The 15,510-nt window shown below is 35.3% G+C and overlaps 1 protein-coding gene across 1 annotated transcript; it reads left to right on the top strand.

The window, feature by feature from the left end:
* Window positions 1-3,490: 3,490 nt before the first annotated feature.
* LOC115959847 (dolichyl-diphosphooligosaccharide--protein glycosyltransferase subunit 2) lies at window positions 3,491-14,976 on the top strand. Its single transcript, XM_031078459.1, has 20 exons — window positions 3,491-3,633; window positions 3,810-3,954; window positions 4,509-4,701; window positions 4,822-4,911; window positions 5,356-5,418; window positions 5,691-5,760; window positions 5,926-5,990; window positions 7,465-7,519; window positions 9,369-9,496; window positions 9,604-9,719; window positions 10,881-10,950; window positions 11,242-11,346; window positions 11,498-11,587; window positions 11,691-11,839; window positions 12,064-12,175; window positions 12,254-12,337; window positions 13,348-13,428; window positions 13,506-13,730; window positions 14,304-14,426; window positions 14,634-14,976. Exons 2-20 carry the CDS (start codon window positions 3,812-3,814, stop codon window positions 14,748-14,750), a joined length of 2,079 nt encoding a protein of 692 aa, XP_030934319.1. The 5' UTR covers window positions 3,491-3,633; window positions 3,810-3,811; the 3' UTR covers window positions 14,751-14,976.
* The last annotated feature ends 534 nt before the right edge of the window (window positions 14,977-15,510 follow it).

The raw sequence follows: 15,510 nt of genomic DNA, 5'->3' as shown, positions 1-15,510 counted from the left end.
TAGGTTTTAGTGCATGAATAACGGTTAGAATGGGTTTTCATGATGATCAAATAGAGATGAACCAAGTCTATCTAAGAGAATCTGTCCTCGGCACAATTCGAGGAGCTCTGCTCTGGTATATATTGAATGAGAATGGTTACGGGAGTTGTTTGAGAGTGCTACTGTGCTTTTTCCCTCTATTTTTCCCAGTCCCCTTCCTCTGGGGTCTCTATTCTCGTTTATACTACATCTTTTCTTTCATCTTTACCCTACACGTGGATAGTTGATGGTTTAGGCTAATATTTGTCCCATCAGCCTCCTCTAGAAGTCTTTGGAGGATGGTTATAAGGCTGGAAAAGTACTATTCAGAGGTCACTTCCTCATTAATGCAGCCAAGGAATTAGCTACAGAACATTCAATGTTGTGGTAGAAGCTTTCGTTTAGATATTTTTGGGTTTCCATCTTTCTTGTGCGTTTATGATGCACGTCCCTATCACTAGAACTTCTTGGAAGGTCACTTTGACCATTGGAATCTATACCCGATCTGCATTTTGTTTATCCGAGGAGATATTCCTCCTCGGATTCGGACTTCTCACGCTCTTGGCAAAGCCCAAAACTCAATTGTATAATTTGGGCCCATGACCCCACATTATACATATAGGCAATCTTTCAATTGAGATTTGTAGATTTGTGCCATAATACTGTTCTTTAACCTTATTAGTAGAGAGGAGCAGAGGGATCCTTGAATGCACATTTTCCCCATATTAATCAACACCAAAAAAACCCATATGAAAAATGAAAAGAAATCAAATATGTGTAAAAATTATGATTCATCAAAAATAAAACCTAAAACTTTGAGATGTTTTTCTAGCAAGGAGTAAAAATCAAACCTAAGAAAAACCAGAGAAAGGTTAGAGATGAAGAAAAATGAAAAGAAAATGAGAAATCTAATCTAAAAAGACAAAAAGTGCTTGGGTTTCGCCAGTGATGGGCGGCACCGGCGGATGGTGGAACTTGCTGGTAATGCCTCAGACCTTGGAGCAGGTGATGGGGTGGGAGAGAGGGATTGGCGGTGGTTGGGTATTTTGGAGAGAAATTTGAGAGGGAGAGTTTAACGTGAAAGTGACTGTGGAAGTGAGGGAGTGATAAGTATTAGGGTGTGAGGGAGGAAGTAAATGTAAAATGTTTTACCAAAATTTTAAGTGTAAAATATTTTACATTAATTTGCTTAGGTTGATTTGGTTGACTAAAAATATTTTACTTTTGACCAAATATTTTACTACAAAACAAACATTGTAAAATTGGAAAATATGTTCCTGAAAATATTTTACAGTAAAACAAATAGAGCGGAAAACACATTCTTCACCTTTTGGAAAAGGACAATTGTGCATCCAAACATCCAAAACACATATAAATCATGGGCAGGGTTGAATTGGGTTAGGTATAGGTCATTTTTTAACTCAATCTGACTTCTTCAAATTGAGAAATCTCCAATCATACCTAATCCATATGGGTCGAGATAAATTGGATTGAATCATCAATTTGGATCATTATGTTAGTCTTAATTAAAAAAAATGATTTTCATTTAACTATTTAAGTTTATTATTGAATATTTATTGCAATTTACATAATTGAGCATAAATTTATCAAAACTAAGTCTCAAAATATCAAAATAAATCAAGCTAGCAAATTTAGGTTAGTCTCAAAATCAAAATAAGCCAGACTAACAAATTTAATTGAAATATATATTTAGCTATTAACAACTTGGGTTGAGTTGGGTTAAAAGATCTACCAACTTGAACTTGACTCAACCCTAACATTAGGAGCAGAACCAAGAATTTTTGCTTGGAGGGCCAAGTCTAATCTATTATTTTGAATCAACATTCAAGTAAAAACTCAAAGCACTACGAGAGTATTATATCTTTCTAAATCTTTTTTAGTAAACCGAAATTTTATAGTTTGCAATACACATGTATAAAAAATATTTAAAAAAAAAGGGCTCAGCATCTTGACCTTAAAGTGGCAATATGGCATTATGCTACAAGAGTAAAACATTTGGCATCAAATTTAGCTCCTCTTTAAATAATCAAATGACTAAACATACCAATATAACAAGAAAATGTATTTATCAACAGATAATCAATTGACTTTATAAATTAAAAGGAAAAAAAAAAAAACGAAAATCATATACAAGATAAAATAAATAGAAATTTGAACTGAAATATAAATAAAAAAGATAAGAAAATTTTTGTACCTCTCAAGATTTAAAACTATTTTCCCTTAATTTCAATTAAGAAAACTCTTCATTAAAAAAGAAAAGAAAATAATTGAATATGTGACTATGAGACTACTAAATTGAAGGAAGTCAATGAATTGACTTTATAAATTAAAAGGAAAAAAAAAAAAACGAAAATCATATACAAGATAAAATAAATAGAAATTTGAACTGAAATATAAATAAAAAAGATAAGAAAATTTTTGTACCTCTCAAGATTTAAAACTATTTTCCCTTAATTTCAATTAAGAAAACTCTTCATTAAAAAAGAAAAGAAAATAATTGAATATGTGACTATGAGACTACTAAATTGAAGGAAGTCAATGAAGAGTGAGACTAGAAAAATTGCACCAAGATGGAAACTAATTACTAGAGTTTATTATTATCTTTTTAATAACCAACCCAACCTAATCCCTTTACACATGAGAAATCAGCGTGATGTTTCGAGCCTTTGAGTTAAGTTGGGTTGGATAGAATTGACTGTATCTGTGGGTTGAACGTGGATGATGAAACATGAATCCACTTTTATAGTCGAATTGTGGAGGTGAAATTCAAATCATAAATAGATATAAAACACCATAAAAATGCCATCACCACTTGGCTATTATACAAACCTTAAAACGTTTTTTTTTTTTTTTTTATAAGAATCATACAAACCTTAAAACATGGATCCACTTTTGAATCCAAACACACATACATTGGTTTTGGCCAACTAACATACATATATGGGTAAATTACATTGACATTCTTAAAGGTTCTTTGTTATTGCATCCTCCTCCCCTCTAGTATGGACTAGGACACTCACCCTCCCTAAAATATGATCTTTTTACATCTCCCTTAAAAACAAAAGCTTTAAAAACATATTGAATTTTCTATTTCTATTTTACCATTCACTTAAACTGTCACACACTCATCTAAACAAAAATTTGGATCTTCTCAAAAAAAAAAAAAAAAGAATTGAAACTTTTAAACTTATGGTATAAATATTTTATATTTTATAAAGAGTAAGTCTAGTGCCACATCAAATTGCACTATTTTTACCATAATTTATTTACGTGACAAGTTGTAAGCGATGAAAATAAAATGGTAGGTGCTTATGAATCCATGATTATATTACTCATAAATCGCCACGTGACAAACATGTGTGGATGACAGGGACACAAATTTTTCCGCAATTACATTGATGCATACTCGCAATTGAAGCAAAAAGGCAGGGACAGTTTGGGAAATTAAGAATTCAACGCCCCTGACTCACTCACGTCCTCCTCCCCCTCTTCTTTAGCCCACAACACTCTATTCTCAGTCAGTCATCGCATCGACACGACACAACACAACACAAACCCAACACTCTTGGATTGTCTCACCTCTGATCACTTTCCGTACGATCTCTCTTCCCGATCTATAACCTCTTGGGTTTTCACAAATTCAATCAATCACTCACACACATATGCATCACATTCCTATATATATATATATATATATACACACATATATGTATGAATGTGTATCTGAAATTGTTGTTGATTTTTCATTTTCTTTTTTGTTGTTGGTGCAGGAATGGCCAGAAACCTAGGGGGATTTCTGGTGCTGATTTTGGCGATTTCGATCTGCGAAGCCGCTTCGATCTTTCAGCCAATCTCAGATTCTCACCGATCTGCGGCCTTGGAGCTCTTCTCTCCCACCGATGGCACTTTCGGAAGGTCAATTCAACCCTAAACTAACTCCTCATTCTTTGATTTCTTATTCCGCTTTGTGTTTTCGTTTCAAATTTCAATGGCTTTCTGTTTGGTCGCTGAGAAAAGCTCGAGAAATGGAGAGAAAACGGAATTCTAAATCTGCAGGGTAAATTTGAATTTAATTGGAAGGGTTTTAGGATTTTAGTCACGAAAAATGTAAGATTTTAAGGTCAATTTTGAACCCTCAGTTTTGTATCTGGTTGATTTGAATTTTCTGATTTGGTATGGTTGAAGAAATGGAGAGAATATGGGATTTGAAGAGTGGTCAATTTATGTTTAGGGTCTTGGGATTGTATAAATAAAATGTATGATTTGAAATTCTATTAAACCCTCACTTTCATAGCTGTATTGTGATTTGAAGAAATGGGGATTCATGGAACTAGAATAGTCTAATTAGAGCTGTTGGGATGTTTTTTATATAATATGCCTCTTTCTTTAGTTAATTGCTTTTTCATAGACTTGAAATTTTAATGATTGTATTTGATGAAAATTAACTATGTGGTTTAATATGTTACCAGCTTAGAAGAGACATATGAGGCCTTAAGAACATTTGAGATTCTTGGAATCAAAAAAAGGCCTGATATAAGCACCGCTTCCTGCCAATCTGTATCAGAAACTCTTGGGTCATCAACCTCGTCTTTAAAAGATGTATTCCATGCATTGAAAGTTAACAACATATTGAAATGCAAGGTTAATGACGAAACATTCCAGGTATTATTATTATTTTTTGCCTTTTTTTTACTGATGAATTGTTTGCATTTTGCAAGTCATTGACTTTGAAGAATGCGGCAATATGTATCACTAATGCTTAACTACCTTTTCCTTGTGAAGGGCGTGGCCAAAAGACTTAAGGCTGTTTTGAATGATGCAAGTTCGTTGCTTGACTTCTACTACTCAATTGGAAGCTTGGTACTCATTAAGGTAACTAGTTCTAATTTTTTAGAATGAAGTTTACATTTTTGAAATTCTTGGTTCTTCCTAAATATTGATTATTTTTTATTGGTATTGCACACCTACCCACCAGATTTTGAACCAGTGCTCTACCCCATTTTTATGGGGGAGGAAATGCCATTTGAGCTAGAGTTCACTGACTATTTGACTGAGATTTTAATTTATCTACCAAACAAACAAAAGAAAAACCTTGAAATTTCTCCAGTCCCTTTTGAATCTCCTCTTTTTGATGCAATTATTTTATTTGTCATTGTAAAATTGTTTTTTTGTACTGAATATTGATGCTTTTGAAAGGGCCTATACTTTTTGGAGGTTTGTAACCTTTGGCTTGTCCACTCTTAGCATAGCATTTTTATGTAATTTTGATTGGTGCTTGAGCTTCTAACATGATTTTTTTAATTGGTTTTGATGCAGGACCAAAATTCTGAGGTTGATGTGCTTCTTCATGATGCTGATGGAGTTTTCCGCTCCATTAAGGTTGGTTTTTATAGCCCCTACTATGTAGCAGTAATTCTAAGGTGGTACTAGGTTTGGTTCTGTATACCCCCTGGAACTTGCCATGTCAGGTGAGCCTTGGCACTTTCTTCCACAAGTGCTGATGTGGTGAGATTTGGGTGGGCATAGGAGATTCAGTACTGGAGCTGATTCCAGTCACTCTTTTTTATTTCCATTGTTGACATTGACTGTCCCAAGTAAATGAAAAGATTTATATTGTGAATCTTTGAGCTTATATCACTTATTATTGACAGGCTTTGAGCCAGAGTGATGGAAGGTGGCGCTATAGTTCAAATAACCCTGAGTCTAGTACCTATGCTGCTGGTAATGATTTATCAGGCGCTATAGTTCAATGATTATTTTGGTATCAACTTTGGTCTTATAACTGAAGTTAGGTCTTAGCATGAGATGGTTATTGCTGTATTTTGATATTTAGGACTCTTTGAATAAGCTTATACTCACCACCTGTGGTCATCATTCTTCTTTCAGGTTTAGCCCTTGAAGCACTTGCTGGAACCGTGTCATTGGCATCTTCTGAGATTGATCAGTCTTTGGTAATATAAAAGTTCTTTTGATCTTTGTTTTGAGAGCAGCTTAGAATGTTCTATGAATGTGAACAACAATCTAATATTGTACCATTTATGTTGATCAAGTCTTTTTTTGTTTACTTACCTCCTGGAGTAGTTGTGACTCAGAGTGAATAAAATTTTATTGTAATAATTTTTATTTAATTTAAATGTCAATTGTATTTTACCATTAGTCCATTGGATTTTATTTTACGTCTTTTTTAGCTATTTAAGTTATTAATATTTTAGTCCATTGGATTTTGGCCCACATCAATTAGAGTTAGGATTTATCCTAGTAGTCTATAGAAGCATGCTATTGTACTCCTATGGTGACAAGTTATTGATAATGAAATTTCTATTGGAAATTTTCCGATACCTTGGTATTGATTCTAGGCAACCCTAGTTGATGATTCTTAGGTTTCTATCCCACTTGGTGTTGATTCCTAGGTTTCTCTGTTTTCTGCAAAATGCTTTTTTCTGAGTATTATGTGCTGCATCAAGGTGTTGCTTTTAAAAGTTTCTAGATCATTCCATGAGGAATTTTATCTGCCACAACTTTTATAAATCTAGTAGTCATCTTCCAATGGAGTCAACATCATTATGTGTAGGGAAATGTTTATAAGTATGTCCGTGAAATTTTGATAGGATGGTATTTCACCAAAATTCATAAAACTTGCATTTGATTATTTCCATGGTGCTTAGGTAGTTACATGGTGATTCTTCTCATGTGTTCTTAACAGAATGGTAGTGTAGTTTGAAGTTATCATTTCTCAATGATTATTTGAAAGTATTACTTCAGTGGGACCAGCAATGGTAATGACCCTATTTGAAAGTATTAGTTCCAACTTCCAATAAAAAAACTACTAGCTTCAACTAATTTGGCAATTTTCCCTATATTGTTAGTTTCAGCCATGTTCTTAACAAATACTGTGCCTACTGATTTTAATTTTTCAGTGCTTATGGTTTTGAATTTGAAAATTCTAAATGGAACCTCTGTTAGGTTTGTATACTTTTTTCTTTTCCCCCCTGTTTTAATAATGTTGGTGTTGAGAAGAATTTAATAGCCTTTTTGGGTGAATTGAGGGACAGTACTACCACTGCCTACAGGGGTAAATTTTAATTGATCCCCCTGTATTACTCATCCATGCCCTATTCCTCATCCAAGCTGAACTTAAATGACTCATTACAGCAACCAAGGCTGGAAGACTGCTCATAAATGGGGCTCTAATTTTCCATTATATATACTTCCATTTTGTTCATGCCTTTACTGTTTGCTGGTGTCCTGGTGCACTTGCATATAATACAAAAGTGTATACGTACATGTGTATATATGTAATATTTGTATGAAATCATACTCTATCTATAGTTGTCTTTGCTAATGTTTGTTGCTTGTAATGTGGATGTGTCATCTACCTGTGTATACTTCAATATTCCATATCTTACATATGGTTATCATTAGCAGATTGTTACATTGAAGAATGATATAGTGAAGCTCTTCGACAGTATTGAGAAATATGGTATGTGTAGCTCTGCCTTTTTCCCCTTAAAAGTTTCTGTGTTTCGATAATTCTATACTTATACTTTTCAAATACTTATGTAATTTTCTACTCATTGTCCATATCACCTGCTTTACTGCAAGAACTTACTAATATTATTCTTGGCTATAAGTTGTGAAAGAAGTTTTTGTTCCGAGTCCTACATATCTAAGAAATTTTTCTACACTTTGCTAGCCCATTGTTTGATTTATTATGGCTCAATGTATGATGTACCACTTTTCTGAAAATTGTTCAACTCATGGTGGTCAAAGGTGAGCAGGGTGCTTGCCTGGGTGCCTGGGCAAGGCAAGGCACCACTAAGGCTCTTAGACGAGGTGCCTTTAGTGAGGTGCTCTCCTTTTGAGCCTAGGCAAGCAAGCAAGGTGACTGCCTTTGGCCATGAAAAAGGCGCTAAGGCAAGAGCCTCAATAGATGCTTGTTGTGAAACCTATGATTAGATTATTAATTTACTGAAGCATGTTACAAAACCTATTGTTAGATTAATAAATTTACAGAAACCTCTTGTGAAACTTATTATTAGATTAATTAATTTATGGAAGTTTGTTGTAAAACCTATTGTTAGAATAATAAATAGATTGTAAGCCAAGTCAAGCCTATTTTGAAATCAATTAATAAACCTAATTTCATCATGCAACACAGTTAAAAAAAAACCTGATTATACAGTATTATTTCAATATATTAGGTACATATGATTTAAGTTCCATATGTATAATAACTATATTTAGAATTTGGCACCTTGTTTTCCTTTTTGTCACTTCACACCTTGGGCGATACAAGGCCTTGGCACCTTAAGGTCTTAACTACATCAATTCAACTAAAAAGGATGACTTCTGGTGATTTTGGTTGTAATTAGGGATCATATTTGTGACTTACAGCTTCCTCAATAGTCTTTACCATAACTGTGAAATTGTAATATCATGGGTAGCTCACTTATATCCGTTGACAATTTGTGTGTTAATGAACCTCTTGCACTGGTTCATAGCCCCCACCTAGATGATTTTGAAAATTGGACTTGGAACTCGCTTGGTTGGGTCCATTGGAGTAAGCTGTGGCATTGGGTGGTGATTGACAGCGGTATGTAATTCGCATTGACAGGTGGACTAAGAATACATAAACCCTGTGTACAAGAGGTCCCCTTTCTTTCAATAAAATTTCTCACTACTTGTTAAAAAATGTGGACTAAGAATACATAAATTCTGAAAGCTTCAATGTATTTTGTGCCTTAGGCTGCAAACGTTAAGACTAAAGGAAAACCTTAGCTTTGAACCCCCTCAACCAAAAAGGAAGTAAACAACTTATCCACTGAAGGCGGGGTGGCTGTAGAAAATGAAATTAGCTGTGATGGTTTTGTCTTGTTGAGCAGAAAGACGAAGGAATATATACCAAAGTGGAGCAATGTGGGTATACATGAGAGGGCTGCAAGGGGAAGGGGATGCTTAAAGTAAGCATTGTCTGAGGCAATTAGAGAAGTAGGTAAATACTGTTGAGATAGGTCCCCATTAGAATTTTGCACATGGGAAATTATGTGGTGAAGATTGTAAGTGGCACCTTTTAAGAGTGAGGTTTATTAGTATCATGAGGTGAATTTCTTGATCTGGACAGTTGTATGTAAATCTTCCACATATTGAACATGGTTACTAGTATGGATAGAATTGCATTTTGTGCGTGCACTTGCAAACATTTACTTAAACAATTTGAAGATTTATGAAACAGAAGGATTTTGATGAGTCCATTTTTGGAATTATTAATCCATCTGTTGTCTGTTTTCAGTCTCATAGTTACCTCATTTAACTGTATCGCCTGTCTGCAGATGATGGATCCTTTTACTTTGACGAGAAACTTGTTGATGCACGTGAGCATCAGGGTCCTCTTTCAACTACCTCCTCAGTTGTCCGAGGGTTTACAGCTTTTGCATCTGTGACTTCTGGAAGTATAAATGTTAGTGGGAGCATACTTGTTTTGCAGGATTTCATGTTGCCTATCAGGAAAAAAAAAAAAAAAAAAAATCTTAGAATGTCTCCTGATGCTTCAATTTTGGGTTGCAGGTTCCTGGCGACAAAATATTGGGTTTGGCAAAATTCTTCCTTGGTATTGGAATTCCTGGCAATTCCAAAGACTTCTTCAACCAAATAGACTCGTTAGCTTGCTTGGAAAGCAACAGGCAAGTGCTTTTCTGACAGTGTTCTGTTTCTTGCTCTTTTTATGTATCATACTTATAAGATGATGTTACACTTGTTTCTATGGTGAGGTTTTTCATCTGCAGCTGTTTATCTAGTACTAGTCTTTGGAAAATAGTTTGTGTTTCTATAACCTATGGCATGTTTCATTAACATTCTAAAAAATTGTTCTAAAAATCATTGAAAACTTGTTTTGAGAATTCATTCTCATTTTTGGTTTTCTAACCTGCAACACCCAACTCCAATTCCAACCATCTCAGCCACATTATCTCCAATTTGTTCCCCATACCTTAAAAGTTCTGAGTCTGCCCCTTTGAAGACTCGGCCATGTTGGGACTCATCTCCAACTCAATCTGCGCAACCTTGTACTGTCCAGTCATTGATTTGGAGCAGTGGGCCAGTGGCGAGGCAGTGACTACAAGACCTAGATAGTAGAATGGATGGAACTCCAGAAGTGAATTCTGGATTATATGGGTTTTGGGGTGAGTGCAAAGCCGTCTCCATCACTGTTGTCCTATGTTCCCCGTGTAATTTTGCTTGAGATGGAGGAATGGTGCAACATTATATTGCTCAATAATTTCGTGGCTGATGGTTTCAGATAGAAAAAAAGAGATTGGGGGGGGGGGGGTTGTTGGGGAAGTGAGCTGGAAAAGAAAAGGTGGGCAGTGGCATTATTTATAAAATTGCCACAGTCCGTGTTGAAAACAGCTGAAAACACCTTTTAGGACATTTGCATAGTGATTTTGAGAACAAAGTTTTTAAGTTGTATTTTTGCAATCACCCAACCAATCAAGTGTTTTTTTTAGGTGGGACCCACCACTTTTAATTATTAAATCATGACTTGTTTTAAAACAGGAAATTAAACAACCTCCTATTATCTAATGTGTACAAAAGCATCTTATATTTCCTTTTAATCTTTCTTGTTTGATTCTTTAGTTTATATTTTCCTTCATTGTTTGTTGGTTGGGAAATGCAAAAATTTGGATATGAAATGCTTCTGATTTTCTTTCTAATGGAGCTATACAACAGTTTTGAATGTGGCTAAGCTTTACATAGTAGTTTACTATAATTTTTTGTTTGGATCATGAAGTTACAAATTGGTGAGTTATTCTCTTCCAATCATTTAATTTCTTTTGCTGATACAGGGTGTCTGTCCCACTGATTTTATCCCTTCCAGCTACAGTGCTTTCATTGACCAAGAAAGACCAGCTCAAGGTTTGTTTACGAATTTTAGTACATGAGAAGTTTTCTTCATACGTCATACACTGGGTTGAAAATTACAAGCCCAATGATGGTACTCTATAAGTGCAAAGTACTTGATTTTCATCCTAGTTGTCAAACATAAAGCTCTAATTTCTCATGTTATATTTACCTGTATCTGTCTGTGAAGTACAAAATGATGCATCTGCATGAATCTCTAATCACCTTTGCATCAAAGTTTGTTATTGTGTTTTATAGGGCTCTTATATTAACTTAAATTGTGCCATTTTGTAAAAATTTAATAAGGTTAAAGTGAATACTGTACTTGGATCAAGTGCACCTCCTCTGACGGTGAAGCTTGTGCGAGCATTCATTTCTGGTACAAAGGATTCTTCTGTAATTGAGAGCCTGGTAAGCAGTGACTTATTTTTCTTTTGGCTTTTTGCTGGGAAAAATTTATTATTTTTCCTATGATTTGCTTGTTTTAGATCATCCCTGACGTTGATTGTCTTATGTGCCTTACTTGTTTGAATGCTCTGTCATTTGTGTTATAATGGCACAGGAACTTAAGTTTGACCCAGAAACTGCAGTACATTTCTTGGATGTTTTGCCAAAGAGTGTTGATGTTGGAAATTACAAATTTGTTTTTGAGGTGAGCTTTTTTGTTTTCTGTGTTTTATTTTGGGTTGAGTTAATGAAGACTTAAACTACATGCAGTTTCAACTCACTACATGTTGAACTGAACTTTTTTGTAGATTGTGCTTCATGATTCTGAGGATAAAAATGTTTATGCAACTGGAGGACAAACTCAAGTACCAGTCTTTGTTACAGGATTGATCAAAATTGACAATGCTGAAATTGCCGTACTTGATAGTGACCATGGGAGCATAGAAACTCAGAAGAAGTATGTTACATCATCCAACGTATTTCTACTGTTTTCGGCTACATTATAGATTTCTGCTGCTTAGTCACCTTTTTGTTGGATTCTTTTAATCACAAGATTTGTCCATACTTGTGTGATGGCGTTGTTACTTTAATATATTTTGCCTTATTTCTCTACTATTCTTAACTTTGCTTCATGTGTATGAAATTAATTTGGTGTATCTTCTATACCCTGGATCTGTTCAGGCTAGATCTGGCTGAGGAAAATGCTGTATCATTATCAGCAAACCACCTCCAAAAGCTGAGACTATCCTTTCGATTGGCCACTCCTCGCGGGAATATTTTTAAGCCACATCAGGTTTGTTGTTCTTTCTGTCTGCCTCTTGAATAAATTATTTCCCATATTTAGTTTGTTGAGGGGTTTGTTTGGCTGCAGGCATTTCTCAAGTTGAGACATGAGACCAAGGTTGAACACATTTTTGTGGTGGGGAACTCTGGCAAACAGTTTGAGATAATTCTAGTTAAGTTTCTTGGATCGACTGTTTAATTTTAATTAATTAATTTAATGAATTCTCTCTCTCTCTCTCTCTCTCTCTCTCTCTCTCATGCACACACACACACACAAAGACACTAAGTGATGTCCTACATGAATGCTGATATGACATGGGTATGAGGTGTTAAACTTCTGGCCTCAAATTGTTGTGGACTACAGCAAAGCTGGTGCGAGTCTGCGAGATGTGGTCGCACTATAAATATGTTTCTGTTATCTTTTCATGTACTTTGCTTGCTCATTTATATTACTCGGCTTTAAATTTGATATGAACTATTTTGGTGTTCAGGAGGTAGTGCCTATTTTTTCAATAAAATATCATTGCTTATAAAATAATTTTGATTTAAACTTGACCTTTTTATTGTCACTGGCAACTAAACGCTTAAATGTCTAGGCAATCAGTCAATCCTGTAGCTGATTAATATTTTAGATATTTATCACTTATTATAAAAAAAATATTTTAGAGACACTCTGATTATATTCCGTAAGATAACGTAGAACACACGCACCCCCAAAATACACAATTCACATATAATGCTTCACTATGGTACACCTAATATTTTAAATGGTGCAACAGCTTTCTATGCTTAGAAAGGAAACCTGACAGTGACATTAAAAGATGTATTCAACATAAACAACATGACATAATTATTTGGTCTGGAAGGGTGCCTATAGCAGCTCCTCTATGTTCTGGGAAACTGGAAAGCATGTGCCCTATTCACCATAGGAATTTGTGATCTGTGATTTAGTGAATAATCTATTTTAGTCCGATTTTCTGTCACACTGTTTACGGACATTTGTCAAGATTTTTTTTTTTTTGGACTAAATCATTTGATGTAAGACTTGTTTTCAATTGCATGCAGATATCTACCAGCATCTATTTGCTAGCTCACTAATCAATGAACCAATTATGCCATTACCCTTGGTTTTTGGAAAATACCGTTCCTTATTTTTCTCATCTTTGGCAATTTATCTTACAGGATTTTCTTGGACTCGTTGAGAAGTTTTTCTATCTCTCTGGCAGATATGACATTGAACTCACTGTTGGTGATGCTGTTATGGTAAGCTTTGCTTTTTTGTCTCAAAGTTTGTCAATCTGTATTTTTTTGACAGTCCAAGCAAATTTGTTGTGTTCCAGGAGAACTCCTTTTTGCGGGCTGTTGGCCATGTCGAACTAGATCTACCTGAAGCACCTGAGAAGGCACCCCGCCCTCCTCCACTGGCTGTTGATCCTTCCTCAAGATATGGGCCCAAAGCGGAGATAACCCACATCTTCAGGGCTCCAGAAAAACGTCCACCTCAGGAACTCTCTTTAGCTTTTCTGGGTCTTACCCTTTTGCCATTAGTTGGATTTTTGATTGGGGTGAGTTTTTTTTACTGAGAATTCTCAATAAATTATTTTTAATTGTAATATCATGTTCTCAAAACTCTTGTTGGCCAATTAAAGTTAGTTTGACTGATTGTTAAGTTATATAGTACCAATTAATCTCAAATATAAATTTTCAAGTACTGGTGAGCTCAAGTTGGTTGTTAAGTTCTTGTTGCCTTGGACATCAAAAGTTTAACACAAATAAAGATATGGCAATTTGCTTTGAGCACTAGCATTATCTTAAATTAGTCTTTGACCGTTATTACTTAGTTGAGGTTGTGTGGCCAATGACTGGTTGTTCTAATGGCATTTAAGGAGCTTGCCAACTCACTTGAGAGTGATAGGTTTTGTGACCAGCTCATGTTTTGTTAGGAGAGGGTATTGTATGTTGTATATGATGTGCACACATTCTCTATTGGGATTGTTAAGCCACTAGTATTCATTGGCCCAGTGTTAGTATGATTTGCCTCTTTTGTTTGTGATGAAGTTGTTCACTTATTTTAGAGTTCCTAATAGTTTCTTGGACGTTGAGTGATGTGTGTTGACCTGCTTTGATGTCTTCAACAGCTGTTACGCATAGGGGTGAACCTGAAAAACTTCCCTACTTCAGCAGTACCTGCTACATTTGCCCTCCTTTTCCATCTTGGCATTGCAGCTGTTCTTTTGCTCTATGTACTTTTCTGGTTGAAGGTATGTCTTACTTTGTGCTTTTATCTGCCCTCATCTGGACTTCGACTTCAAGTCAGCAAGTCTTTATTACTTCTGCCTAATAATTTGATTGCCTTAGTTTGATTTGAGGACACTCCTTCAGAATCATTGGAAAGTATAATCTTATGATCTTATCCCATTTATTGTTTCTTACACGCTTTTGTGTTTTCTTGCTTCTTTCATGTACAGTTGGATCTGTTTATTACATTGAAGACTCTTTGCTTCTTGGGTACTTTCTTGATGTTTGTGGGACACAGGATCCTTTCCCACCTCGCCTCAACATCTGCCAAATTGAAATCTGCTTGAAAGTGAAAGAAGTTTCCTTTTCTCAATAGATTGAAAGAATGAGGGATTTTTCGAGAAACAGTGGGTGCACTTCCTATTCAATTTTGTAGGACCCTTTTTGGTAAATTACGTTATACATGTTTCTTAAATTTTAGCGCAGACAATGATAACGTATATTCAAACATGGAACCACCTTGTTGTCACTCTCTCTCTAACCAGTTGCTAGAACATCTATGTTTTTGCTATTTATGTGCATATCCAATGAATTTTATTCGTAGTTCCGGTTGTAGGAAACGCCCATATAAGCCATGCTCCTTTTTGCCCATATGTACTGCCAAATTGTCTACATAACTGGCATGCCAGAGTTGCCTCCTTCCCGGTCCTTTCATACTAGTTCTAGAATCTAGACCTGGACCATTAAACCCATGGCAATCCACCATCGTTCTTTATTGCCAAAGCAACCCATTCTATACCTTGAACACAACAAACCTGGTGAGCAATCATACTTATGTGCTTGAACCTTGTGTACACATGAGGAGGGTTTTGCATATAATGTTACATAAGATGACTTGTGAGACTCGCAAATTTATGGTAAGGCTTGGAGAATTCTAGAAAGATGAAACATGCAAATTAGCTTACAACAAGCGCAGCAAGATCAATCACATAAACCCCCGCTGATGACGTCTGTGCATCATCAGCAAAGTATGAAATAGGCAAAGTATTGTACAGCAAGGGATTATAGAAAATAAACAAGTATGGAGCAATGAGGGTGATCAATGGA

The sequence above is a fragment of the Quercus lobata genome, chromosome 9 (assembly GCF_001633185.2).
Source record: "Quercus lobata isolate SW786 chromosome 9, ValleyOak3.0 Primary Assembly, whole genome shotgun sequence".
Lineage (NCBI taxonomy): Eukaryota > Viridiplantae > Streptophyta > Magnoliopsida > Fagales > Fagaceae > Quercus > Quercus lobata.
The sequence above is the reverse complement of the archived record's forward strand: the minus strand, read 5'-3'. Positions and strand labels throughout refer to the sequence as shown.

What these genes read in the sequence shown, in the direction of transcription:
- LOC115959847 (XM_031078459.1), top strand. Translation starts at nt 3,812, where the DNA reads ATGGCCAGAAACCTAGGGGGATTTCTGGTGCTGATTTTGGCGATTTCG. An exon ending in ATATTTTTAAGCCACATCAG is followed by an intron (nt 12,176 to 12,253) that starts GTTTGTTGTTCT and finishes GTTTGGCTGCAG; the next exon opens with GCATTTCTCAAGTTGAGACA. An exon ending in TAGTTGGATTTTTGATTGGG is followed by an intron (nt 13,731 to 14,303) that starts GTGAGTTTTTTT and finishes TGTCTTCAACAG; the next exon opens with CTGTTACGCATAGGGGTGAA.